The following is a 27,912-nucleotide window of genomic DNA, read 5'->3' as shown; positions in this document are numbered from 1 at the left end:
ATAGGACAAGCCATAGATAATGGCTTCAAGTTGTACAAGAGGAGGTTCTAGTTGGAAAAATTTAAGAGTGGCGATCCCAGGGAGGTGGTGAAGTAACTGCCCTTGGAAGTGTTCAAGAAATGTGAAGATATGGCACTGAAGGACATGGTGAGGATGTGTTGGGGTTGGAATAGATAATCTCAGAGACCTTCTCTAACTTCTGTGGTTCTATGACTTAATGCCTCTCAAGTCAGACCACAGTCTCTATTACAACATCACTCATTATCTGGTGGATCTTTTTTTTAATGCAGTTACCAAACATTTCCTTAATACTTATATGCTCAACCTTCTACTTTCAAGAAATGTCTGTACACCTGCAACTACTCCCAAGAACTGTTCCAGGAAAGTTCACTGCAATTTCTCCATTAGCAAGTCTCCCTTATACGAACTATCAGTTGAATAGTTTGAAGTAAATTCCCTAATATAGGCTTAATTCCTTAATAGATTTAGGCTATCCTTAAATACACTTTAGCTAATGAGAAGTGCAGTGAGGAAAGCAACAAAGACTAAATGATCACAGAGCAGCCCAGGTTGGAACAACAATCACCTGGCTTCAACTGCTCACTGATGTTACCTTGCAGCCTGTCCAGCCCTCTCTTGAGGATGAACAGGACTGCTGTGAAAGTACAGAAAATGGAATATCCCTTCTGCCTCTGTTCTGCTGGTACAAGGGTGTCAGAAGAGCTCAGCTTAGGCCATTTGTGAGCAGTTTAACAAATGCTTTTGCCAGAGGCAAGGTCTGATAGCCAAAGGCTCATCAGTCAAATTAGAAATCTGGCAAAAAGGTATGTTGTATGTAAATGAAACAGAAGACTGTAAAGCACTGAGCCTGAAGCATGGCAATAAGCAGAGGTAAATAAAACTAAGAATTTAATAGGACAAAGGTACAAACTAAAAAAAAAAAAAAAAGGTACAAGCTAGAAAAAAAAAGCCTCCAGCATCCTACCTGAAGGTACCAGAGAACTTCTGCATCCAAAAGCTGTCTGCTATTTCAAGTTATGTTAGTGCCTGTTGCACCAAGACATCTTTTCACACCTCACAACACATTTACAAGGAACAGGAACACAACAGCAAGTTAGCATTAGCAGCCTATGTTGTACCTCTTTTCTTCTGAAAACAGAGACCAAGAACTAGCTGTCATATGTCTCCAGTGGAAGAAGCATCTGTTTGGTCACTATACAGACTGAGGTCAGAGGACAATTACCAAAAAAACCTGATCAGTTCACTCACACGTAGAAACTGCTTTGTATGGCCTCTCCTGGTGCTACTCTCCCTACATGCCGTGCTGTTCTTAGGACAGGATAACAAGGAACAAGGATAGCGCAGGAACAAGTACAAGACATTGTTATTGCCAGCAAACAAGTACAAATGAGGGGGAAGAACGGTAGAGATATTTGTATCTCCTTTTGGCTGCATTAGTAAGTAAGCTGCTGAGCGATACAAATCCTACTAATTTTCCATAGGAACAGATGTTCAAACAACATTTCACTTTTAACACTTGCTTGTAGAAAATGCATTACACAGAACACACTACTAGAAGAATGACAGAAAACAGAACAAAATAAAGACCAGTTCCAAGTTACAAGATATTTCTGTGCCTATTTAAACAAGATGAAATAGAGACTTAATTCTCACACTACAGTTTCTCTCCTGAGACATCAAGGTGTAATTGCACTCCCATGCCATTACTCAGGCCACTTACATATTATAGGCTACACTTCAGCTAAGCAGTCCAGCATAGCTGTTTTGTGAGCATCCACACAGCCTGCAGTTAACTATAATTTTTGGATGCATCTGTGCTGAAAAGCCACCCTGCAAAAACATGAAGAACACAGGTGAGGAGCACAGGTAATTCACCCTCCAAGTCCAAGCAACTAGGAATTTGCTGTAGCACTGTGATCTAAAACCTTAAACTCCAGTGCTGTTTGGATATCCTTGCCCTCCTGCTGCAGTCACAGAGAGCATAAATTGTCCCACCCTGAGCCATCTGGACTCTGCTCCAGTCTCATGCCTAGCTCTGGCCCACAGCAAAGCCGCACTGAGACAGGGGCACAGGGAAGCAGAGCTTGTTCTTTAACCAGCAAAGCGTGTACAAATCAACAGCAAAGGGGGAAAGCAGCAGCAAAGTACAGCAACATCAGTGTGAAGCTACATAAAGCTGAAAGAATCAAAGTTGTGATCAAGGCTGCAATTTTCCACCATCTGAAACACAAGTCATTTAAAAAGTAGACTAATTCAGAATGAATTCACCTACAAAGCAAGTACTTACTTTAAAAAGGGCCACTTGCCTTTTGTATAAGACATACAAACTTCCCAGTGGCTTCTGCTTAAGTTGTGTAGCAAACATTAGACTGAATGTCTGAGAAATCAATAGATTGCTTACACTTCACGGCCCAGTGTTTATAAATGAACATTTGTAAGTATGTCTTATTTTAAATTTTGACTTAATACTTTAAATCTTTATTGAAAGTCTTCTGATAGGATGTTGTCTTTTTGGTGTTTGGGACTTTTTTTTTTTAATACTCAGATGGGCAGTTTCTGACAGAAGTTTCACACAAAAATATGCAACTGTAAAGTAAACCAAAGTAAAATGAGGGCAGATTTCAAGCTGCGATTGCATACTTACAAAAAGGCCAAGCTGAGAAAAGCACTCTGGTTTCAAACCTCCCACGAGCCACTGAGTTTGGAGTTTCCATTACTTTAAGACCAGCCTAAGAACTTGTCACTAAATCTGAAGAATTAAGTTCTGATAAATGGAAGGTATAAAGGCAAAAGTATTCCTCAAGAGACATTGCTTGAGTGCAGAACCCAGCCTCCACTGGTTGTTTTACCTACAACCCCATGAAAACACATCTTTGGAGCAGGGTCATCAAGTAGGGAGACACCTCTGAAATGACAGCACATCAATAAAGTGTTAATGCTACTCAATTCCTATGAATGCAAATGAAAAATATCTTCTGGAAGATACTCATACTCTCAGTATGTCCAGTGTTCTCATTAAAATAGCAAATGAAACAGTGATTCATATAGCATACAAAAGAAGTCTCACACTGAGTAAGAGATACTACTGCAAATAAGATGTAGAGCTTTAACTTCATGCTTTTTCTCAAGCTTTGTGACAGTTGAACCTCCTTTTCCTTTTGCTAAGATGACCACCAGTGTTCAGTCAAGGAATCCTGAAACAAAGGGAGAGAAAGCCACACACATTGAATCAGCCAAGACAACCACCTCTCTCACTGAGATGACATACAAGTTAGAAGTAAATCAAAGTTTAATCCTGATTTCAGTTCAGTAAGAAATGATTTCACACAACGAACAAGTTTTACCAGAACCTTAAGGCCAACTTCATTCTGATGTTGCCCTTAAGCCGCACATCTGCCCACACTTTTTGTATGAAGAGCTTCACTGTCCTGACACCAGCAACAAAACGTGAGGTGGGCAGTCCTTGGTAGAGCGATGGTTAGAAGGAACCCACTGAAAGCGACTCCCAGAATGACTTGGAAAAAACACTAAAGATATTTCTCATGCAGAGAATCAAGTTTCACTTTTACTATACTCCTTTTAAACCATTAATGAGTCATCTCTTAAATCACTATCTATTTTTATAAGGGATTATTCACACAGTAAACTAGATTTCATAAAGTGTAACCGTACACATTTCCAATGCAAACTATTTTTCCCCCACTTAGCCTAATTACCACTGCACAGGATTTTATTTATTGAATTTGCTCACTAATGAACATTTACCATAGAGGCTTTTTCCCCACCTCTCAGCAAGTCTTACTGTCTGTGCCAGATTTTCCTTTCTACCATTGGAGTTTTCTACCAAAGCCAATGGCCAGCGATCAAGAGAGCGCGGTACAGCAGAAGAACATAAAAAGCAATTAGTGGTAAAGTTTTTGTAGGTTGTGTCATTTCGTGTTCCTTCCACGCCTTCCCAGGGCAGCAAAGACTTCATTAGAACAAACTTCAGACAAAGACAGCCTCCTGCAGTCACTGCCCACTTGGATTATTCTTAATCTTAGCAGCAGTACAGCAATTTTTGCTGATTGCTTGTTTGAGGAACACACAATTTCTGCCATGTTTATTTTGGGCAGTCGCTAAGGGAGGGAGGAGCACAGCCAAGCGGGCAGCATCCCAACCCAGATCACACAGAAGGCGTTATCCGCACTCGAGGAACAGCACTCAGCTTACTCCCCGCATCAGGGAGGGCCGCGTGCCTTTGGCCTCGCTGCAGGGCTCCTGCCAGGGGAGGCTACGCATCCACACCCTGCCCGACCACTGAGACCAGCACAGCCCCAGCATGGCCCCTTCTGTCAGCTACGGAGCAGCGTGGGCGACCTTGGCAATGCAGCACTGTGGGCTAGGCCATGAGGAGCACGGTCGGCCCAGCGCTGCTGAAAGGGCTGTGAAGATCTTCAAAATGCAGTGAACTCCTCCATAGGCAATAGGGGACGCTGCCACAGATCTCTGAACAAACACCACACTCCAGACTTCTAAAAAAGCAGTGCATTCCTCACCCAAGCCAAACGAGAAAGCCTCGGATGTCAAATACCTTTCTTCACAGAGAATCCTACGCGCACACACAACAGACTCTACTGAAGTTAGTATGGAGCTGTGTTAGGGGAGGGACAGGTTGAATGTCAGGAAAAGATTCTTCACCAGAGAGTGGTGGGCATGGAACAGGTTGCCCAAGGCAGTGGTCACGGCACCAAGCTGATGGAGTTCAGGAAGCATTTGGCCTGCACCCTCAGACCCAGGGTTTGAATTTTGGATAGTGCTGTGTGGAGCCAGAAGCTGGACCTTGTCATCCTCATCCTCATGTTCCTTCCAATTTGGGATGTTCTGCGATTCTATGAAAGTCACCAAAAGTCTTTCACAGGATGCACATAAACAAGCAAAAACTCCAGTCATTTAAATGACTTTTTAATTATCTCAAACACAGCATCTCAGTACTAACTGCAAACACCAAGGCATCTGCAGCTCTGTTGGGTGTGAGCTCTGTTGATAGCACGTACTCCGGGTACTCAGTGATCATAAGAATAAACTTACAATTCACATACACTCCAACATTACTCCTCCATGCTGAGGACCATGAGGTGAGCTGCTTACCAGGCACACAGCACCAGAGGCTACTGCTGCAAGGGCACAAGGTAGCCACAAGGAGCAAAACCTATGCTAAGGGTGTCCTTATGGCTACAGCCAGAGTCCAGCAGCAGGGCTCCCAAAGAGAGTCTTACTACTCCTGGATTGCTCTCAGAGGTTAATGAAAAGCAACGCTTCTGCAAGATGCACTGTCAAATAAATCAAAGCCACAAAAGCATGCAGGAGGCAGCTACAAGACGAATTCAAGTGCTAGCAGAAATAACAAGGAAAAGTTAATGTACATTACCACAAGTTACCACCCTTCAGGCAAATCAGAAGTGATCATCACACCTTGAAGCACAGAAACATCACATAGCACAATGCACTGATCACTAAAATTTTTTTTACAGCCAGCTGATGGGTAATTAAGCAAGAGCATGTTATACTCTTAGAAATGCTTTCCTTGCAGCAACACAAGGTAAACTAGACCTTGGAAAGCCTAAACAAGGAGGTTTTGCTCCTGCTTTTTCTGTACAGACAGGTAACACACAGAACTGCAAGATTGATTCCAAAAGCAGAAGACTATGATACACAAGCAATTCTGTAGGAAGCATTTGTAGTGGTACTATCAGTTAAATTCTAGGGGAAAAAAAAAAAAAACCTTATTTTTTGAAAGCCACAGATCAGTATTTCTTGCTAGCAATAGTGGTGGATAGGGAGTTTGCAGATGTAGGCCTACTTACAAGCCATTTCCTTTCTCTATTATTCATTTCATAAAACAGTTTGGGTTGGAAGGGACCTTTAAGATCACCTAGTTCCAACCCCCTGGCTACAGGCAGGGGCACCTCCCTCTAGACCAGGTTGCTCACAACCCCATCCAGCCTGGCCTTGAATGCCTCCAGGAAGGGAGCATCCACAACCTTGTTGGTCAACCTATTCCATTATCTCACCACACTCGCAGTAAAGAACTTCTACCTGATATCTAGTCTAAATCTACCCTCTTCCAGTTTAAAACCATTGCCCCTTGTCCTGTCACTTCATTATAAAAAGTCACTCAACAGCTTTCCTTTAGGCCCATTCAGATGCTGGAAGGCTGCTATAAGGTCATCCCTCCTCCCCCCCAACCCCAAAGCCTTCTCCTCCGCAGCCTGAAGAGCCCCAGCTCTCTCAGCCTGTCCCTATAGGAAAATTTTCTTCAAATTTGTACTTTTTCTTTCCATTCTTAACAGATAAGCAGTTGATGAAGGTTAGGCAGTGAGTGGGTTTTAACTTTTTTTTCCTCCACAGAACAATCATAACTTAGAGTCTTATAATTTTAGTAGATAAAAGCCATAAACTGCCCTGTAAAGATCTCACACACAGTTGATGTACATGCTGACATTCATCCAAGGTGCAAAGATCCCAGTTGTGTACTAGCATAGAATATAAAGCCTTTGTACTAAGAACTCCTTTGACCAACACAATATAAGCTTTCTTCACAATTCTGGTTATAAAGATATATATATTTTTAATTTATTTAGCCCAATTAAAGTATCTCAAATCCAATTTTTCTTAAACTGATGTAGAAGCAGGAATTTTACACTGAATTCATAGGAAGCATCCACACAAGTTGCTAGTGAAGAAGTAGTCTAAGTTTAAGGACATATCTGCAACACATGAATGACATCAGGACAAAAAATTTCTAGAACAACTTGAAGTCACATTTTTAAAAGAATGAGATGAAAAATACTTCAAAAGGATCTGGAAAACTTATTTTTGTCAAATAAAGGCTGAACTGCATAGTTCCAGCTAGTAATCCCCTATTCACCTAGAAAAAGAATAGGTTTAAGACTTCTTCACTGTAGCCCAGGTGAGCGTGCAGCATCTGTTTTCAAGCAGCAGCTGGTATGGTAGCAATGTCCACACCCCCCAGGTTTCTGCCACCTGATGGGTTTTGTAGACCCCTATACCTTTGGTGTCAGTATATCACAGAAGCTGAAAATCCACCTACCGATCCAAACTTCTTTAGTTCAAGCTCACAAACCATCTTCCATACCCTAGTGGGACTGGCCATTAGTCCCTAGCTAATAGAGCCTGGAGAAGTGGGTGTCCTTAGCACCCACTCCTGCCCCAGTCTTTGATGGAAACAAGTGGCTCAGGAGCTCTGCATGTCCTACAAAGCCTGGGACCTCTAGGACACAGGGGACTCAGCACGGGGATGCTACCACAAAGCTACTGCTTTTAGAAGATTAAAAAAAAACTTTCTCCAGTTTGTTGCAGTGGAAACAAAGTGGGCATTACAGAATGCTCGTATGCCAAAAAGGACAGGATCTTAGCTCACTGGCTGCAAAGAGTTTTAATTTGGAGGGAGGTAAGCGTTTAAAGAAATCTCACCCACTCGTTAAGTGCCACTTTGAAAGCCTAGTAGCCATGGATCACATTTCTTCCCAAGAACAAACTGAAGCGTAGAACAGGACTACACACGTCACTCACATTTGCTTTACTCCTAGCATCAACTTCATAAAGGCCAGAAAACAGATAAGCAAATAGAGACATGATTTTACTTACATTTTGCTAAAAGAAAAACTTAATTAGCAAATGACAAATACTTTGAAAGGAGGAGGGCAGGAGCTTGGAACAAGGGAATAATTCATGGACAAACATAAGTTTCTGATAACAATATGGAAATGCTTACTTAATAAGTGCAGATGGGTAACTGTGTGTGGTGCATTTTGGTGTTTTTTTTTTTTCTTCCTCTAAGCATTCTTTTTCACAGGACAAAATTCAGGATTCATCTCACAATAAAGTCTTTTTGCTGATTTATGGAAATACCCCTGAACCGCTCATCTGACATCAGACTAACAGTCTGGGAAGATCTATTGAAAAGCACTTATAAAAAGTTTAAATAACCACCATTAGATGTTGGAACTCAACTAGAGACTTTGATTTTCCATCTTTCTATAATCTACAGTATCCTTTTGCCAAGTTTAAGATGTCAAAAAGAAAAAGCAGAACTAATATACTTCCTATAATTAACTTGTTAGTCACAATTTAAATTTGATGGTATCGCTGTCCTGAAACTCATTATTAAGATTATCCTTCACTTGATTATGAAGCTACTATTGCCTGAATGAGAGGAAAATCGTTATGAAGTAACTTGGTAACTTTATTTGCTCCAATTAGATTACAAAAGGTACTCTTGAGAAACATTTCCTTCTCCACACTTCTAAAGGCTTCAAGCACTCCGTTTTACCACTAACCTGCATTTGCCGTGACCAGAAGGAACAACAGCGAACAAAGTCAGCACTGAACAAGAGTCAGTAGGGTTTTTGTTGTATTTCTGTTTTTAAGGATATTTCTCATGCACACACAAAGTTCTCCAGCAGGAAAGTCAGTGGTGCCTGCCCATAGATTTTATACACTAGCTATATCGCTCATTGCAAGTTTCCCAATGCAACTGAAGGCAAGCTTTTCTATTACTTGCAGACTGGAAGTTTTCCATATCATATACAGCCACATGAATTTGGTTAGATATAAGAAGGGCAGAGGTAGCATTTTCTACCACATACATACAGAAAGTAATTGAGGTGCTGCTGGAGCATCTGTTGATTACTTCTGGCATTTATTTCCACCAAAATGATACATTTTTAAGAGACAGGATGTCATAAGCTACAAGGTTTGTCACCCTATCACTTATGGTGCAGTCTAAAGGCTGCTCACATAGACCTCCTTCTATAGCCATATCTGCACAGAGAATAGCATTTCTCTTTGTTTTTCCCATCTTTTCACACAACCTGCATCACCGAATTCTGTAATTGGGTACATTTTTCTGAAAGTCAGAAGTTTTATGCTTGTTCACTCACATTGTGTCTTTCACCTTTCTCCCAGCAGCTTTGCAAGGGCATCCTAGGATTGTTGTGTCACTACTCTACAGACAGTATCTATTGAGCATCCTCCCAAATCTCAGGGCTCTGCTGCCTTTGAGATGCTCCCATCAACTCAAAACAGCTCATCTTGTTGCAAGAAAAATGCAAAACATAGCACTGTGACTTGGTCAAGCAGGATATCCAAAAGCAAGCTACATAAGGCAGTATATTTCATCCCATAAAGTTGCTGCAGATGCCATGCAGAATAACGGGGAACAACACAGAATTGGTCAGCACTACCCAAGAATACTGGAGGCTGTTGCTTTAAGATCCCTTGCACATTCCAGCTTTGATGACCTTATGCTTGGCTCACTTCTGGAAAGCTACATTAATGCTGTAATTGTCTGAATAGCAGAGAAATTAATAGATGTTCTACAACGGGAACATGAACAATCAAACTGAGGTGTGGCCACTAGGCAGGTTGGTTTTTGCAAGTTAATTGGAACAGTTGATGCTCCAGTACACAAATTCAGGTACACATTATCTCTGAAAAAATCAAGTATTCCTGCTGTGCGAAGGAAATCAGCTGTTCCTGTATTTTCTTTTGCAGCAGACAGCAACTTCACAAAGCAATAGAGGATCACCTGCTGACTCTAAACAGTAAGGCGTAGAAGACATTTACAAGCACATCAGTGCCTCACAACTAGGGGAAGCTGTAAGATCACAGTTGACAGAGCCTGCTTTGGTTTAGTAGCTTCACCTATTTTGTAAACAAAAACAGCCTCACACCAACACAGATAATATACCTAATTAGCCAGGTGAGGAAACCACTCAGAGTTCTACCTGCTTCATGAACATTGAAGTAACTTTCCCAGCATATAACCACACTAAACAACCACCAACACATGCATTTCTACAAGTACAAAGGCATCACTGGACATTGCCATAGAAATTAAAGTCATATGGCAAAGCAGTGAAATCCATGGCCTCTTCTTTCTACTACTGAGAATCACAACCAGACTCTTCCCTCTCAGCTACTACACAGAGAAAAGATGAGGCTCTCTTCCCGTAGTCCTTCCATCCTCCTGATAGATCCCATAGTGGATTTCACAGCCAGTGAGCTCTAGGCCTCAGAGATCTGGATGGAGATCCATCAGAGCTGGATGTAGGGAGTATGTGCAGCATAAAATAAGTTTGTATCTGTTTGACAGCCAACTGCACACATCCCTAAATGTGGTCATTGCTCATAAAAATTCCCTGGAGATCTCATGGTCAGAGTCCTAACTACCGATTTGTCATGAATTCCCACAGCACACTTGCACTGCAGTCCCAAACAAAGCCTCTTCAAGTCTCAAGTATCCCCACTTTTTCTTCTATGTGTTCAGAAAACAGTAACATATCTCCTGGGTACAAAACCCAAATGTACTAGTGGGTGACAATACACACATTAACATGTGTTAGGATGTAACTGCTACAAAGGGACAAACAATAAACTTTCCTACAGAGATGCAGACATTAAGTTCTTAAGGAGTCATCGTGGTTGGTGTTACTAAACCAGCAAACACTTGGGGTGCAGAGTCCCACGAATCATAAGGTTAGGGATAACAAGCCAATCCCACACTGCCTGCTGGAGTGCTACTGGCCCATGCTCACAACACAACAAAACAAGAAGTTCATCAGATGGAATGTAGCAAGCACCCCTTCTTTGTAAGCTTACATTTATAGGAACTGTTCATTTCTAGATATTGGGATGGGGATTTACTAGAATACAACATGCTGAAAGAGAAGATGTGCTGAGAAGGTATGTGGGATTTTCCCATACCAAAAGCTTTCTGAATTTATACAAAGGCTAGCAGCATACATGAATGTCAGCAACAGATGCACAGCTAAGACCACATCCTAAAAGGCTGATGGTTGCTGCACACAGATGGCAACTATGGATGTATACGTCCAATGCAACAAATGGTTAAGGAACACCTATCTAGAGGCCACAAGCACATCATTATAAGCCTCCACTTTAGAGTAAATAGTTGAGATTGGCCTCCCGGTTGCTGCTTGTGCTAGAAAACTATGAGTTCAGTAAGTGAACTATGCAAGTGAATAAGTGGAAGTGTTGCACAAATAGCTATCTGCTATTTACTTAACAGCCTGATTCTATTAACTAAGAGCAACCAAAAGAAAACTAACACCCAATAAAAGGTGTCCCAAGATGTGTTGATTTGGATCTGTTTCTCACACATGCACTCAATCCCCTATTAGGAAAAAAGGAACTCAAGAACAAGAAGGCTGTTTGCAAGGACAGTTTTAATATAACTTCCCATCTTTCCAAGTTAACGGTGAGCTATAGTTTTCAGTCTTTTCCTGTTTGCATTATATTCTCAAAATTCTGCTCATTTGCTCCACAAAAACACATGTGCTTGGAAGTGGTTTTGATGGCTTTTAGTCACAACCCCCTCTTTGATTGCCACGACTTCTAAAGCATCTGAAAATAAGATAGCTATTTCAAGTTACATTCCCTTCCTTCCCTGCCCACATATACTTGGCTACCAATTTGAGACACAGGATCAGAGGGAGCTTCAGACTTCAGAATAAAATGAAAACTTAAAAAAAAGAGGAAATGCATTAACACAACTCGATCTCCCTTCCTCCTGCTCAGCATGCTTCAACTCTGTTGGCCTCCAGCTGGATATTAAAGATCTAGCTGAATCTAGATATTCTTCACATACTAACCTTCTTCATGGCCTTGCTGCTCCTCTCCAAGGCCCTACCCTAGCAGCAAGGACCTAACCCTCAGGAGCATCTGGACTCCTACCATCTGAGCCAGCTGCTCTGTGAGATAGCACTGTGCAGCAGCTGGGGCAGATGTGCCAGCATTTCTTGCCCTCCCATAAGCCTGTGCCATTTTCACTTGCTTGACACAATGGCCTCATTACTCACCATGGTCAAGCATCTTCCTCTTTCTGTAGCTGAGCTCACATTGTTCTTTTTCCCCACATATCCAGGAAGTATCCCAGTAACACTAGATGAAAGCAAGAAGGGGATGCAAGAAGAAACAAAGGTGAGTCTTGGATGTCTAAGACTTCAGCTGAAAGTCAATATGAAGGAAGTAGAAGAGGAACACAGAGGCAGCAAAGAGCCTTGCAGGAGAAGTAATGAATCAGTAGGCTTGCAGAAGGAGCAGCAGCCTGACAGCCTTTGCTGGAGTGTCAGCAGGGTTACTCCTTCAGAAACTAGCCCAAAAGCCATTTCCAACTGTCTAATCAACAAGAAAAGAATAATCCAGACCCCTGGTGCAAGACTGAGGAGAGATATGCTTGTTGCCATTACCTTACAGAATCAAGAGGGCTGAAACTGGTTGGCCCCTTGGAAATAAGCACTTTTTTTTCCCCTCCCTTTACACAAGAGCCAGTTGCATAAGGTTTGGTCAACATGTGGTATGCATATGATTCAAATGTAACATTTCCTGGCAGCCAACAGCAAGCCTAGAGGAGGATCTGCAGTATTGATAATGTCAATTTATTTTTTTTTTTAAAGTGACAACCATGGGGAAAAAAAGTTGCATGATCTCGAGACATCAGCAGCAGACTCCATTCCACTGATCAGCTTTCCACCGGTTTCATTACAATATATTTTCCTTATTTGAGAAGCAAATCTAAGACATGCACAGTACTCTGAGAACAAATATACTCATGAAGCAAAATAACTTAAAATGAATGACATAACTCTACAGATTCAGTTCCTCAACTCAAAATCACTTAGTAGAACCTCCATGAATGGGATGAAGATAATCAAAAGACAGGAACCTGCTTCAACACAAAGACTAAGGGTATGGCTCTTCTTAAGCCTAGAGAAGTAATCGTTGAGAAATAAAGGTCCTTAATCAGGGAAGGAGAGAGGGAGAAGCGCCTCATGGATCTAATGACTGTGCTGTTCCCTCCAACACAGGAGCTTGGAGGCACTTGAGACTAGCTGGTAGAAATTCAAAGCAAGCAAGAAGAGATGGTTCTTCCTGAAAAGTATCTTTAAACCACACAGCTCTCCATTGCAGAATATTGTGAATACTAAGTGTTTGCATTAGTTCAAGAACACGTTTGCAGAAGCTCTAGATTAATTTCTCAAACCTGACGGCATAATTTTCTGGCTTGCTAAGTTCCAGGGCTGCAAAATATACTCTTGCCAGTGCTCAGCAGAGTCAGAATACAGGGCTATACACAAACCTTTTAACTCAGTGTACTTTTCTGTTCTTTATGCACATGCTCTGTAAATGGATTGAAAGAGAATCATTGAGGCCACTTGAAGTTAACAACATTTTCCTCTTTCATTGGCTATAATCAATCAGAGCTCACAACATTTCTCCTACTATTATCTAAAGAACAACTCACAGAACTCCCTCAGTTCTTCTTACACAACTGATAAATCTGAAGAGAAAATCCCTACTACTTACATCTTCTGATAAAGCAGGTAACTGAAATTACTGGAGAACTTCAACAGCAGGACAATAGAAACTAGTCTTAATCACATCAATTTTACTAAACTTAAAGGGTATCTTTGTTTATAAAAGTGTGTAGCTTTATCAACAGCTGCATATGTGCTAAAAAACCCTAATTTCACTAGACTTTTTAGAGCTGCACTCCCAGCATCCAAACATTACTCCTCGCAGAAGACCCAATGTCACTAAGAACTACTAAATTCCTTATTTTGCATAGAGAATCAAAGCGAGCCAGACTTAACAGGTTAGACACCATAAATAATTAGGAGAGACTAAGCTTATGTGCTTAGAATGGCACAGAAAATTTCCATCAGTAGCTTTGATAGAGAAGAGAATACATTTATTATACCTAAAAAGTTCTACTGTAGGCCAAGAAACAATACTTGGAAATTTCACTACAACTTGCTAAACTGAAGATGCAGTTAAAATGGAAAGAGTCTTCAGAGGCTGCATTTTTATTTATTTATTTATTTATTTTAATGTAGCAGTCCCTTTGCAGTTTTTCTATGCTGCTATCTTATGAATGAAAAACAGGATCACACATGAACTGAAGAAAGCAGCAGTGTGGTGGTGCTGCCTATTTCACTTCAGGGCTGCCTTACCTAAGGCACTTTGAACAAAAGGTAATTTATCCACATGCCCATGGAAATTTAGCTAAAGACAGTATAAAATTTATGTTTTGCCCAAAGGGATGCAGTACCACACGCACAAATTTCCCTTCCTATGCATGCGGGTGGTAGACTTGCAGAAATTCCAAGTCCAAATTAGTTTCAAACAATAATACTATAATGACGGTCAGACAGTCTGGCTCAGAGGACAGTACTCCACATAGGTATACTCTACCTGGAGGCCAACAACAGTGAACAAATGCTGAATAATGAGGGACAATCTGTCATATAGACCTGGTATCCAATCTGAAGATCTTGAGTACAGAAAGACATTGATAACATAGAACAAATTTAGCAGAGGGCCCAGTGAGAAGCTGAAAGAGCTGGGCTTGTACAGCCCCAAGATGGCAACTTTGGGAGAGACATAGCAGCTTGGCACAGAGATCAGTCAGAAGACAGAGCTGGGCTTATCAGAGATGCATGGTAGGAGAACAATATAAAACACACAAGCTGACACAGGAAAGGTTTTCACTGAGTAAGAAAGGCAATTCTCACTAAGAATGATTAAGCCTTAGAAAAAGTCGCTCACAGAGCTTGCACAAATTCAATTTCTGGAGATTTCCAAGACTTAAAATCCTAAGCAATCTAGTTTAAGTTCATTTCAGATCTTTGCTTTGAGCAGAAAGTTGGACTACAAACCTCCTGAGATTTCCTCCAATCTGAATGGTTTTGTAATTCTGTGAGAAGACATCACAACATTGAATAAAGATGCTGCACTATGATCAAAATTACTCCCTAAGTGAAAAGAATAGCTAAGGGCAGCAAGGCTTTGGCAGCTGAGCCTGTGACAAAATTTCTTCCCATCTCTCTCTCCAGAATTTTAAATAAAATATCTGGTGGCTGGTTTCCCAAGAAATATGCTGAGTCAATCAAGCTTTCTTCATCTTCTCAGGTTTTTCAACTTCTGTAGACACTATTGAATCCATATACTCAACATGAGAGAATACAGGTCAAAAAACCACCCCATCAACACAAATAATCATATTATTCCAGGACTGTGAGCAGTGCGTTATTCTAACATCACCAAGTAGCCCTGTGGTGATAGACAATCACCAGAATTCTTGCACACCAATAATTTTCGTTATTGGAAAAATTCTCAGAAGTTGAGGGATCGTTGGTTGTGCCTTCCTGTATCCTAGAAGATCAAAAACTCACTATGAAAACAATTTTTCTTCAGTCACAGGATGATGGAGCAAATCTGGATCAGGAGAAAAAGGCTGGATCAAACATAGCACTGATCAAGTGGGTACACTGAAACAGAGTTTTAACCCTTAGCTACTACTCCATCTCAACACTGGAAGAAAATATAGATAGACTGCATTTATGGGTCTACAAAGAGAAAGCTTCTGACTGCCTTAGGTGAAATAGTCGCATATTAAACTCACAGCTCACTAGTTTTCTGTGCTCTGACATTTAAGCCCACCACTGACTAAGCCAGCTCATAGTTCAACGTGGAAATCTCAGCAGCTCACTGAATCATAAAGCTCAGATGAGACAACAGATTACGTCTCAAACCCAAACAGTTGCTGCCCTCTTCTCCTTACCCTCCTCCTTCCACAGCAGTGTTAACAAACAGCAAGTCACTGCAGCTTACTGCTCACAGTAGTCAAAGAAACCAGCAGTTATTCCACTTAATGTTCTGAGCAGAAGAGCTGTGGAACTTGAGCATCTTCTTCAAAAGTTACTCAGCCAAACACATTCTGCCTCTATCAGATGAGCTGAGGCATCTGCCTGACACCATGCATCCTATAACACACGCTCCAAAATCCTCCACGTGTACTTTCAAGTTATCACCCAGGAGGAAGAATGCCTCTAAACTGTTCATCAAACCAGCTCTGAGTTAGTAGGAACTGCGATTTCTTGGAAATTGAATATTGACATTATTTCTAGTTCTTGTCATTGGAAAACAACCTTTACATTTTCTTGAGCACTAAGCTCACCTGGAACTTCTCCATATCTTACTTGTGCAGCTGTAATACAGGTTGAAAGTGTAACATTAATTAATGTAGTGCTATTTTCCTAACCCTAAAAGCAAAATATATACATATCACACCACATTATATCCAGTGGGGGCACCAGGAATGTTAGCTCTAAAATGGGGACAGATGTTTGACAGAAGTATCAACATCAACTACTTTTAATAAATTCCTGATTTTTTTTTTTACTTCAATAAAAAATAAGAGTTGAGTATTTTGAGTAGAAATTTGGAGTCCATCTTCCAAAAATAAAGATTTTCCCCATTTTATCCTCCCCCTTGTTTACAACAACTGCAAGCTGATTATCAGCTCTGCTCCAGCCAACACTTGTATGAATAAATCACTTCAAGTGAGAAATATACTTAAAAACATATCATATGTTTACCCGGAGACCTCCACTCCCACACCCTGCATTTTAAACACCTGCAAAAGGTGTTTATTACCTCACATATACCAGTAAATATCACCCCCTATAATTAAGCCAGGCAATTAAAATCCCTCAATATAAGCCGTTATGTTGTCTCAAGTGCAAAACTGGGTGGTCTGCTACAGAGGTGGTCACTTCCCTATATCAGATTGCCTCACCTGCTGCTAGGAGGATGAGAAATCTGTACGAATAGTCAATGCAAAGTGTGGGGCCCTGAAAAGAGCGGAAAGTAAGGAGGACCACCTTTTCCTTTTGGCAGAAGAGCAAAGCCCCTTTGTTCCCCAAGCATAGATGCAAAACCAGCCAGGGGTGCTCATATGCTCCTGAAGAGACCGCAACAAGTAGTAGGTAAGAAGATGGATAGTAGGTCCCCATCATTTTAGATAATAGTGCGATGCAAACAGGAAGAGCAATTAGGTGAAAACCAATATGACAATCAACATTTCAAATTTGTTGGAGATGTTTGATTCTTACAGTCTCTCTAGTCAACAATTCTGTTATGTGAAATCTGCATGCATGGGACACGCCACAGATCTTTTTACACAGCTGCCTCCCCACAACAGACTCATGAGTTAAGTAGAGGCAACACTACAACTGGAGGTGAGATGTTAACTTTGTAAGCAGACAACAGCCAATACCAGCCAGTACAGTACCATCAAACTTAAAATCTTTATTTCATGAGGTTTTGTAAGGACAACCACACCTAATATTTTATTGGGTTTACATTTATTGCATTGAAAGAGAGCACAAGGCTAAAATAGAGTGCAGGTGTTACTAAGGACAAGGCAAGAACTCAAAAGTGATCTTAAACTACAGAAACTATTCTGGGTAAAGCCTCACGAGGCATTTTCAGAAGACAGTCACTAGAACACCTTGAAACTCAAATACTGAGGAAATACTCAAAGAGCTTCAATTCTCTTCTTACCCCTCTCTGCACATTATAAATCACCAAACATGTAAAACTGCTGCATAGAACAGAGTGATGCACTCTCCTCTCCATCTTCCTGCAGAGTGGGGCTAGTAGCACCTGGCAAGAACTGCACAGCTTACTGCCTGATGTCTTCTGTTTCTTCCTCAGCATGGTACAAAGATCCCTATACCTAGACAGCAGCAGCAGATAGAAATAATTTGTTCACACTTAGCATTCTACTAGCATTTTTATAGCTGTATATTATTTTTATAGCATAACATTAAGTTGTGATTCTTGGAGATGGCGTGAGGTGAAAGCTCATATTTCAATATATTTTAAGAATCAGATGTATGGACATTTCTTTCTTCTAGAATTCTTTCTATTAAAGTGCAGCTCATTCCTGCATCTTCCCTTTACAACTTGCTTTATGAGAATTATCCACTTTGTATAATCCTAATTCATTCTTAAATGCAGCGCTTCCATGCTTTTCTTAAAATCTGTCCCTTCTCCATATCTTTGGTATTCTGAAGTTGCATCATGAGTAGCTACCATTCACAGCAAAAGCAGTTTTCACACTGCATTGCTATGACAGGATAAAACACCACCAGTCCAAAACCAAAACTAGATATATCCAAAATACAATCAGAAGAAAAACCTCACACAGCTCGGCTGTTTTAATAAGTAATAATAAAAGCTAGTAAGATCCTCTGGAGAAGTTATTATGTGCAGTGTAAAATTTACTAACTTTTACTCACAACCATAGTCTCACTTCATTTAAAGAAAATGAAAACTATCTTACAATATATGCAGATGGGTTTGAGCCATCTCTACTCTTCTTGCACTGACAGATCTCAATGCAGAACATGTAATTACATTGCAACTGTGATCTGGAAATCCTTTTTTTCTGACAGAGAATCTAAAGCACCAGGTCTCAGTGCAACTATGAGACTTTTTCATTCCCACAAAAAAGGAGGAAGAGGAAAAGCAAAACCTGGTTAGTAACATCTCTCTGCCTTTGGAGGAGCTAACTCAGACCTCCCATCCCACACATTTCTATCCCCAAAAGCAACTCACAGTTCTCACAGCAAAGCTAGAAACACAGTCACAAGGTTTCTTTGCTTCTCTGCTAGCTCAACAGGTTCACACTCCACAGGACAGGCTTTTACGCTTTTTTATTACAGAGTTCACCAACACTGTATCTGTTTATCTGCTCCAAACAAACCGATAAGGGAATAAGCCTGCAGAAGTTAAGTGAGAACTCTTCAGCAGCTACCTTCCCGCTGAGCCAGCAAGTGCTGTTTCTGGCACCATCTGTGTTCTGAAAATCTGTTCTTTAGCAATTCACTAAACATGGAAAAAAATATTTGGAAAGCAAATTTCTTGAAGCATCTTATACACCAAAGAATCTAGCTATAAAATGCTTTAAGAGGAAAAAAAAAAAAATCACAACTCTTCCTTCTCAGGAAAAGAACCGTGTATCTGGATTCTCATCATGTTTAATCAGGAACTGAGCCTGGATACTTCCACTTTAAATCATAGAATAGAAATCACCACGCCTAGACCTCCCTTCTGGAGAGCTCATCATTTTATCCTGCAAATACACTGCCAGCGCTGAATGCTTACAAGCTAAGAAAGAGAACCTGAGGTTATAAAATTGGGAGTCAAAACTGTTACTGTGGAAGAGACTGTAGTTCCAGAAAGGGTAATAAAGCTCTCAACGTTTCTGCAGAGACCATAAAGCCAGGGAGCTGTTTCCTATGAGAAAGAGGCAAGATGGAAGAAGCAGTACAGCAAACCCACCTCTTGGCATGCTTCTTAGCATCAAATCTGGACTTCAAATTTGATGAAGGAGAGAAAGGGAAAAAAAAAATACATATGCCCACCCACTGTCACTAAAAGGGGTGAACTAATTGTGGCTTTGCTCCGCCAAACAATCTTGATAACAAGCAAAAGTACTTTATTTAAAAAATAAAATCTGTTAATGCACATGGCCTCCAAATTACAAGATTGGTAGAGCCACCTCTATATACACTTCATATGCAAGCGGAGGAAGAGGCAGAAGATCACTCGAAATAAGACTGTGCTTTTATAAACACACACAGATTCAGAGTTCTCAAGTCCAAACAGTCCAGTGAGGGAAGGGGAAACTGCATATGATCTCCTGGATGAGCAAAGAACGTACTCCCAAGAAACCCCCATCAGTTCATCTCCAGCCTCAGCCTATGGCCAGAACGATGTATTCTTATTTCAGGCAGAGATGCTGCCCTCCTCCCTACCTCCAGTATCTCCCCCAGCTGGAAGAGGAGTACAAGCATACTCAATCCCCTGCAACAAGCAGGACCTTGCAAAAAATCCTCTTTTAAAGTTCAAACAAATTGACAAGTTTTGTACAAACTTAACCTCAAATGCCTTCAAGTTCATCAGAACATTATCTTTTACAGTTGCACTTTAAGAGCAAGCTTTTCAGTGTGAAATCTTGTTTCAGAGTAGCAACTCAGTAGATTACAGCAAGTCATTACCTGCCTTTCTTCGGCCACTTTGCCCTGAACGTGGTCTGAAAGGGTTGTTTTCTCAACACTAACCTGCTTCTCTGACCCGAGCGAGCTGTATTTCAGAACAGTATGGATTCCCTCTTTATCAGAGATTTGGTGGGCCATTTTTCACATACACCAAGGAGCCCATCTGTGGAGTCGCAGCCCTATGTGTGGCCCATGACCCAGAGATACCTCTGTGTAGCACAGACTGCAAGGAGAGCTGCAAGTCATTGAGTCAGAGATGTGCATACTGCTTGTTAGGGGCACAGCTGTAGGTTTCCATATAAAATACCTGTCTTCTATAAAGAGCAAAACATGACAATTATTTCAACAGAGCTTAAGAAGCTTCTGTGTCTTCTGCATGCAATGACAAGGTAACCTTCATCACAACAATTACTCTAGAAAAAATAATCTCAAGAACATTAATCCTTCTTCATTTCTTTTTCAGATCTCCCTACCAACATAAAAAGGTGTTGCTTTAGGTGTTCTGTGTTTTGCTACTGAAAGAGGGCTACTAGACTGAACTAACCCAGAAATCTCCTTCGTTGGTTGTTTTTGGTTTGGTCTTAAGAACTTCACACCCATTAGAAGTCAGTCTTCATTCAAGCAATTAACAGAAGAGTGATGCAGTCAATTGGCTCAGAGGGACTATAAGAAACAATTTAATAAGTAAAATTGCCACGGCTGCTGCACACATACCACTCTCAGAAAACATCATGCAAGGACAATACTCCAACCTAAACCCCTCTCTGTACATATTGTACACACAAACTTACTCTCCCTACTAAGTAACTGACTGCAAAAAACACTTGGTTTCAGTAGTGACCATTCAAAGCTTTCTTATTATGTTAAAAGGAAGTTTTAGTAAAGTTCTTCAGCACCGGAAGACAACAGAGCCCAGAGAAAGCCTGATATAACTGTTGAATTGGGGCATCAGTTGCCATACTTTGCCAGTAGCACTTCTTTGAGAACCTATAAACTTACCTGCTTAGTACAGAAGTGACAGAAACCCTGCATTTACAAAGAAAAATTGACAGGAAGTTTGTGAAAAGAACACATTTTGTGAGCAACCTCGACGTTGTAAGGGAGCACCAAAGCACTGTACAAATTAATTACCACACGGCCTGATCCTCAAATTCTGTGCCCAGACAGAGCCTGTACAAGCAGCAGCAGGACACTGAGGTGGCGTCCTCAGCAATCATTTTAAATCTTGCTCTGTAACTTTAGGAAAACAGTGTTTTGGAACAGTGAGGCAAGGGGACAACCGTTTTGGTAGCAATGGAGAAAGAAAGGGAAATCATTTGTAAATCAGGAAGCAGATGAAAACCAGGGTAGAAAGCCACTACCTACAAGTAGTAAAAGCTACATGTGCTTAAGAACTAACAAGAAGGTGAATGCTTTTTGATGTCTGTGCTCAGTAGTGCTTACATCAATGTTCATTCCCAGCTTTTCTGATTCATATGCTCCTGCTCTGACACTCAGTCCTTTCAGTCAGCTTGTACTGACAGCACACACCAGCAAAAGTTGGTGTTTGTCAATTCCCCACAGAAACCCTGTGGCTGGCAGCCTGAACTGGGCAAGTCATACCTCCATCTTTCTCGTAAGCTAGGGAGTGATACAAATGAAGTAGACAAAGCCAGGTGGTGAGGCATACAGACCTTCTGAGAACAGACCAACAGTGCTCCATACAATGCTACCAGCACTGCTTCTCTACCCCTCCACCCAACTTCCCCCACGTAAAAGGATGACTTAGTGCTATAAGAAGTGAAAACAAAGTTTTAAACACTCACAAGGTAAGAAAAACAGCAAAGAAAACAGGTCTGTTCTCATGCCAGCTCATCTATTTTAAAAATTGTAACACTGTTTGCAGAGTATTAACAGTAAGTTCATAATGCAGTTGTGAAAGCCAATAACTGTAATAGCATGAGCAAACAATTTGCCATAATGCCACACCCACTTACAAAGGAAAAAAAGAGGAGGAGGAAAATTTAAAGAAAAAACTGATTTGTATGAATTTTCTCCTTTTGTAAAGATTTTGGCCAAGGATTTAAATCTGAAGGTACACCAAGATTACCAAACACTCGCTCTGAGGTCTGAAATGGACAAGCTTTCAGTCAAAGAGTGGCTGCATCAGGAAGTCAGCATTCACCAAAGAATCCATTTCAACATTTTTTATGGTTAACTCGGAGCGCAGAAATGAAGGCAGTTATCTGAATTGCTTAGAAGGCTCTATTGTTCCCTCTTCCAAAGGATTTTTCCCCAGAAAAGAATGGGTGGTGTGTGCACAGCAATGAAAGGTGGGGGAAGGGGAAGAGTCTTGGGGATGACGAGAGAAACAGAAGCAGTTTTAAATACAGATGTCTTAATTCTAAATTAATTTCCTACCTCCCATTGCAAGTGAGGTGGGATGTTTCTGATCTGAAGTTTCCGACTCCTGCAAATTAATTAAAGAACAAAGTTAAAAAACAGAAATAAACACTGTTAGAAGGCAATCTATACACAGCAGCATCCACATTTAACCATTTTCTACTAGGAGGGGCAAAAGCAAACACGAAACATCAGGTCAAAACCATTGTGTGTCCAAAGAACTCTTACAGTACCTCTAGTTATTTGTTGGGCAGCTGCTGGGTTTTATGAAGTGCTCGTTTTTCTTGAAGACTATTTTTGCTTCAGCTTTAAGGCCTTCAGTATCCAACGCCCTCCATTATAAACGGGTGTGATAACCCCCTGTATTTGTAACAGGTTCCCCTTCACTTAAGATTTTTTTTTTTAATTCTCCCAAACAATCCTTCAGTATACTTCTGCCTCTTAAAAAAAGGGCTATAAACTTGAATAAATACATCTACTCCAACACCACGCTCTTCATTAGCCTAACAAGTGAACGTATTTTAACACATATGCCTGACATTCTTCATCTCCGGTTAGAGGACAGGAAGGGAAAGAACAGTTTAATTGTATTTCGAGCCTAAATTTGTATCATTTCCACCAATCTAGTGAAGAGAACCAGCACTTTGAAGTGCTCCCGCCGAGCCGGGCAACAGCGTGCTGGCGGCCTTCACAGCCAACTCCTTTGTCTCCTCCCTTCCCCCAAAGCGAGAGAACAAACAAATGCCAGAGATGCCAGCAGCCCCTGGGGACTCGCAGGAATGTGCGAGCGGCGGGGCTCAGGTAGGGCAGTGCCGCGGGGCAGCCCGGGGAGCGCGCCTGGGGCCGCGGCCACCGCAGCGACTCAATCCCGGTCCCGTGCTCCAACGCGCACTTTTTCCCAGCGCTTTAACTGCTCGGTGCCGACCTCTCACTGAGAAACCCGGCGCGTCTTAGGGACCTTTTTACGACGGAAGCTGGTTAATCTCACAAAGTCTTGCGACAAAACAAGTTTCAGAGATGTCCCCGTCTGGCAACGTTACCCAGAGGCTCGGTTCTTCTCAGCACTGCCACCCACACGCGGCCCCGCAACGAATGTTGTCTCATGGGTGTTGTTTCTTTTTGGTGTTTTTTTTTTTTTGCGTCGGGAAATGCTCCACCCAAAAGGCTGTGCTCTGGGTGCAGCTCGCGCTCCCCGCACACAAAGCTGCTCTGCTCGGAGCGCTTTGTCCGCGTGGTTTTACCTCAAGAAGTGCACACGAGCATCGTGCTTTCTCCACAGAGGAGGCAGCCTGGAGGGGCAGCACCTCGCGCTGCCCTCCGCCCCCCTCAGCAAAGAGCCCGCTCCTGTGTTTGATCACCGTCACGTAAATCGGCAAAGAAACGGCTGAGCAAAAACCCGGATCACACAACCCCTTTTAAGCTGTCATTTCCAATAAAGCAGAGTCAGGCGCTGCGTTGTTGTAACGGAGGGGAGAAAGCTCCTCAGAGTCTGTGAAAACTTCTCTCAGCTGTGCTCTCAGCGAGAGAAACTGCTACGAAACGGCTGTGAATTAGAGACGCTGCTCTGAAACATCACGGTAATCTCACACAGCAACCTGGAAGCTGAACGCTCGCTCCTGAAGCGGAACAAAGAAGGGGACACTCATTCAATATTACAAATACTGGGAAATCGTAACGCTGAAAAATCCCAAACCACATCATTGGCAGTCAATACGCTATTCACTGCGTTTCCAATTGTGTCATGCCATCAGTCTCTCGCCCTCCTAGACCCAAATTAAAATTCATGAGGGTTTCGCAGCCAGCGGTGCCACTCGCAGAGGGGCCTGGGAACACACGGTCCCAGCTGCGTGCTGGGAGAGCCGTGCCCCATAGCCACCCCATAGCAAAGTGGGGAGAAGGGATCCCATCCAGAAACACGCACACCAGTACACCTCACATTTACCTTCATAAGCAAAGCTGCGTATCTGCTGGACCAAACGATGCACTGAAAGCACGAGCAGCAGCCTCTACACCCACTTAACGAAAGGACATAACACAAGCTTTTGGTGTTTCCTTTCTTCCTATGTGGCTTTGAAGGATGGAGTGGTTTGATGCAAGTTAGAACTTTGCCAGCCAGCTCTCAGAGCACAGAAATAACTTGGGTACCCTGAAAGGGATGAGTGGCACAGAAGAAACGCACCTCCCAATTACACCTTCCTCCACCACACTCAGAGCAGAAGGAAATGGAGAGCTACGTACAGAACAGGGACAGTCCCACTGTGCACCTCAATTTGTGGCTATAGTGAGACACCTATTGTACAGAACTGAAAGGTCACTTCAAAACATGAGAGCAGCCACACGAACCATCCTGTCTGATGCTGTTTACACCACAATCAGATACCCGTCTGCACCACAAGCAATTTTAGCTCTGTACCCAATTCACAAGCTTTAAGGTGGCTGTTTTCTTGTGCATGTGAAAAGTTAAAAAGAATTGTTTTTTTTACATTATTGCTGTACTGCAACAAGCAAAAGGGGAAAGCAAACAAAGCCTTGTGCAGACCATAGGGAGTTACACACAACAGCAGCAGGTAGAAAAGCATGAGATTTCTCTCTCGTGAGATTTGAGATTTCTCTCGGTTACTATCAGCTCCTACAGGGGAAAAAAGAAAAACCAAAACCTTTCCTAAAATTTCTTCAAGATATTGCCAGCCTATTTCAACCAGGTGACAAACTGCGCACCTGGTGCATGCTCTTTCTCCACTTTAAGCAGGCTTCTTATTTTATTCATCCTTTCTAACTTGGCAATGCAAGTAGCCATCAACTGAAGAGCCTTAGGAAATTTTGTTTCTGCTCTGTACCTTTCAAAGCCTCCACGTGCTGTGGTTTGCAACACATGAATTCAGCACATCAAATGTCTTACTGGTGATGAAAACAGACTTCTGTTTCCTGAGTTGCCCATAACTATTATTTAGAAAAACATTTGCTTTTTTTTTTTTTTTTTTTTTTTTTTCTTTTAAAGCCCATTTGCAAATACTCCAATTCTCTTTTCCAGGAACTATGTAGGTAAGTGGCTTGTTACTCCAGCCACTGCTGGTGACTGCAGACATGCTAACATATCTATTCTGTGAATGCTGAAGACACACAGCCTTTGCTTTGAGAGACACATGCTTGCACTGAGAGCAAGCAAAACGAGGTGTCATTGCCCCTTCACAAGGAAAACAGCATTTGTGCCATACATACACACAGAGACAGAAACAGCAAGGTAGCATCAGATGGATCACATACAAGAGGTAATGTTAGTGTTCTCTGGAAGGGCAATTTCTTGTAAGAAAATTCAGAAAACAGGTCCATGGACATCTTGCCAATGTCCACAACCCATGAGAACCCTCCACATATAATAAATAACATTAAACATGTCTTAAGGAAAGTGGGGAAGGGGAACCCCACAATTTCAGCATTTGTTAATGTGTACTCACCTTCCTTCTCTCTCAGTTCTACTACATACACTTGTTTTCCCCTTCCATCTACCAAAATCCTGCTGGGTTGTTCCTTTATGTCTCTTTGGGTGCAGAAAAGACCCTTCCTCCCTTCAGGGATTTTTTTTTTTTTTTTTTTTTTTTTAATAAGAACAGAATAGATACATTCATAAGGCAAAAGAAAAAAAAGAAAAGAAAAAGAAAACCATTAAAACACCACACTTTTAATTAGAGTCCCTAACTTTTTGTGCTAGAGGGCATCTTACAGATAGCCCCAAGTCTGACCAGCATGGAGAGAAACACACGCACGCATATCTAAGTAACTGCATTTCTGCATGGTCGTTGTGCCCACACTCACCACAGACCCTTCTCTTCATCCTGCTACCCCAAAGCCACTGCCACCTTCTCCTTAATTCCCATTTTTCCCACAATAACCCCACACAGTGCTCAGTTTTAATTCAGCAGATGATGAACTACGCACACTGTTAATGCTAAAAAAAACCAAAAAAAACAGAACTACTCTTTAGACATTTCTGTGGAGTAAGTTAAACATGTTTGAGAAGAGACTGGGTGAACATCAGTGACGCTAGTCTATCCAATTGTTAGAACTCAATATCTACGGAATGGAGAGTAAATGGTCCACCTTCTTCTCTGCTCCAAGGATTGGGCACCGAGCAAGTGCTCATCCATCTCATTCACTTTAGTTAGGCACCATTCTAGGACAAGTTACATGGGAAAAGCCTTGGCACATCACTCCAAGGGCACAGCTGCAGAGCGCTCCACAATCCATCAGCACTGAGAGCCACCAAGAGAAAACTATTTTGGTGTAAGAAGCCTCAATATGATCAACTGCAGTTACAGGATTAGTGACTCCTATGCCCAAATGGAAAACCGCTGCTACTGAAATCAATTTAGGGGGGAAAGGAGAGAAGGTACCTTGGTTACTCTGCAACCATCAGAACAAAAACAGGCAAATAAACCTCAAAAAGTGACACACACACACACAGTTTATTAGTTTGTTCCCCCAGATTGCCTTCAAGCAGGCAGTGCTGTACCACATCAGCGAATCAGTGTTTAAAGTGTCATTCTAGTGCAAAAGTACTAAATAAAAGAGTCCTTAACTCTTAATTAATATTAGTGTGGCTGAGGAACAGAAACAAAGAACAGGGTTTTTTAGTCACAACATGGAGAAGAGGCAGGGGGATTCTCTATCACATCCTTCATGGCAAACGCAGGCAGCACAGTAGATTAAGGCACTGAAGCAACTCATTCTGTAAGAAATGCTGCAGCTTTAGCCTGTCCCCTGGCTTCAGTGCAACTCCACTGGTTTAAGACAGTCTTTTCCACCTCTTTAACCTGTTTGGATTTAATTCCTGAAAGCACCCATCATAGATTTATTACCAAAGTAAAACTTCTAAACCATTTCTACACATACCTTAAAAATATATGTAGTTTTATATATAATGCTATATACAATTGTGTGTATAATAGAAAGATACACATGAAATTTTGTATATAAACCATTTAGTCCTAACAAGTAGTTTGGCTACCTGCAAAAGCAAGGGGTCACACTCCTTGCTTAAGAAGAAGGCACACTTAATTTCTGTTAAAAACACTCAGTAAAGAGACAAATTGAGATTTTTATATCACTTCTATTAAGAGGTAATTAATTTCTAGAGTATATTAGAAGGCATGCTAAAGACACCACTGCTGTATTTTATCTAAGCAAGCCAATAGCTTGTGAACCAGAAATTTCCTCTTGACGCCTTACCTGGATAAGAAAGGGGAATGGTTTCAGATACCAACTTGTTAACAAACATCACCTCCTGTTTTAATGCTGAGCTCTGGACAGGAGGGTACATGAAACATTTTTGCTCCTTGACAGACCTAAATCAGCAGGTCAAGCAGACAAAGCTTAGATAAGCCACAAACTGCAGCGGTGCTTCCCTTTGTGCTGCCTCACTATTTAATTCCACACCTGGATTTAAAAGCACTGCACTACCACTCAGAATAAGCATTTCCTATAAAATTCAGGAAAGCGAATTCTCAAGGTTCACGCAGGACATAACAGTTGGATCTTAGCTACACTTGTCCCAACTCATCTTGCACACAACCTA

General features: G+C 41.6%; 1 protein-coding gene across 3 annotated transcripts in view; it reads right to left on the bottom strand.

The window, feature by feature from the left end:
- IGF2BP3 (insulin like growth factor 2 mRNA binding protein 3) overlaps positions 1-27,912 on the bottom strand; it is a 104,072-nt gene that overhangs the window by 60,403 nt on the left and 15,757 nt on the right. For all 3 annotated transcript variants that reach the window (XM_031590097.2, XM_031590099.2, XM_090142676.1), the window contains one exon: positions 22,359-22,407. In XM_031590097.2, the coding sequence (XP_031445957.1) occupies positions 22,359-22,407 (49 nt within the window). The remainder of the gene's footprint in view (positions 1-22,358; positions 22,408-27,912) is intronic.

Source organism: Phasianus colchicus, chromosome 6 (assembly GCF_987193195.1).
Source record: "Phasianus colchicus chromosome 6, bPhaCol1.hap1.1, whole genome shotgun sequence".
In the NCBI taxonomy this organism is placed as follows: Eukaryota; Metazoa; Chordata; class Aves; order Galliformes; family Phasianidae; genus Phasianus; species Phasianus colchicus.
Note: the sequence above shows the minus strand (reverse complement) of the source record. Positions and strands in the feature narration are given on the sequence as shown.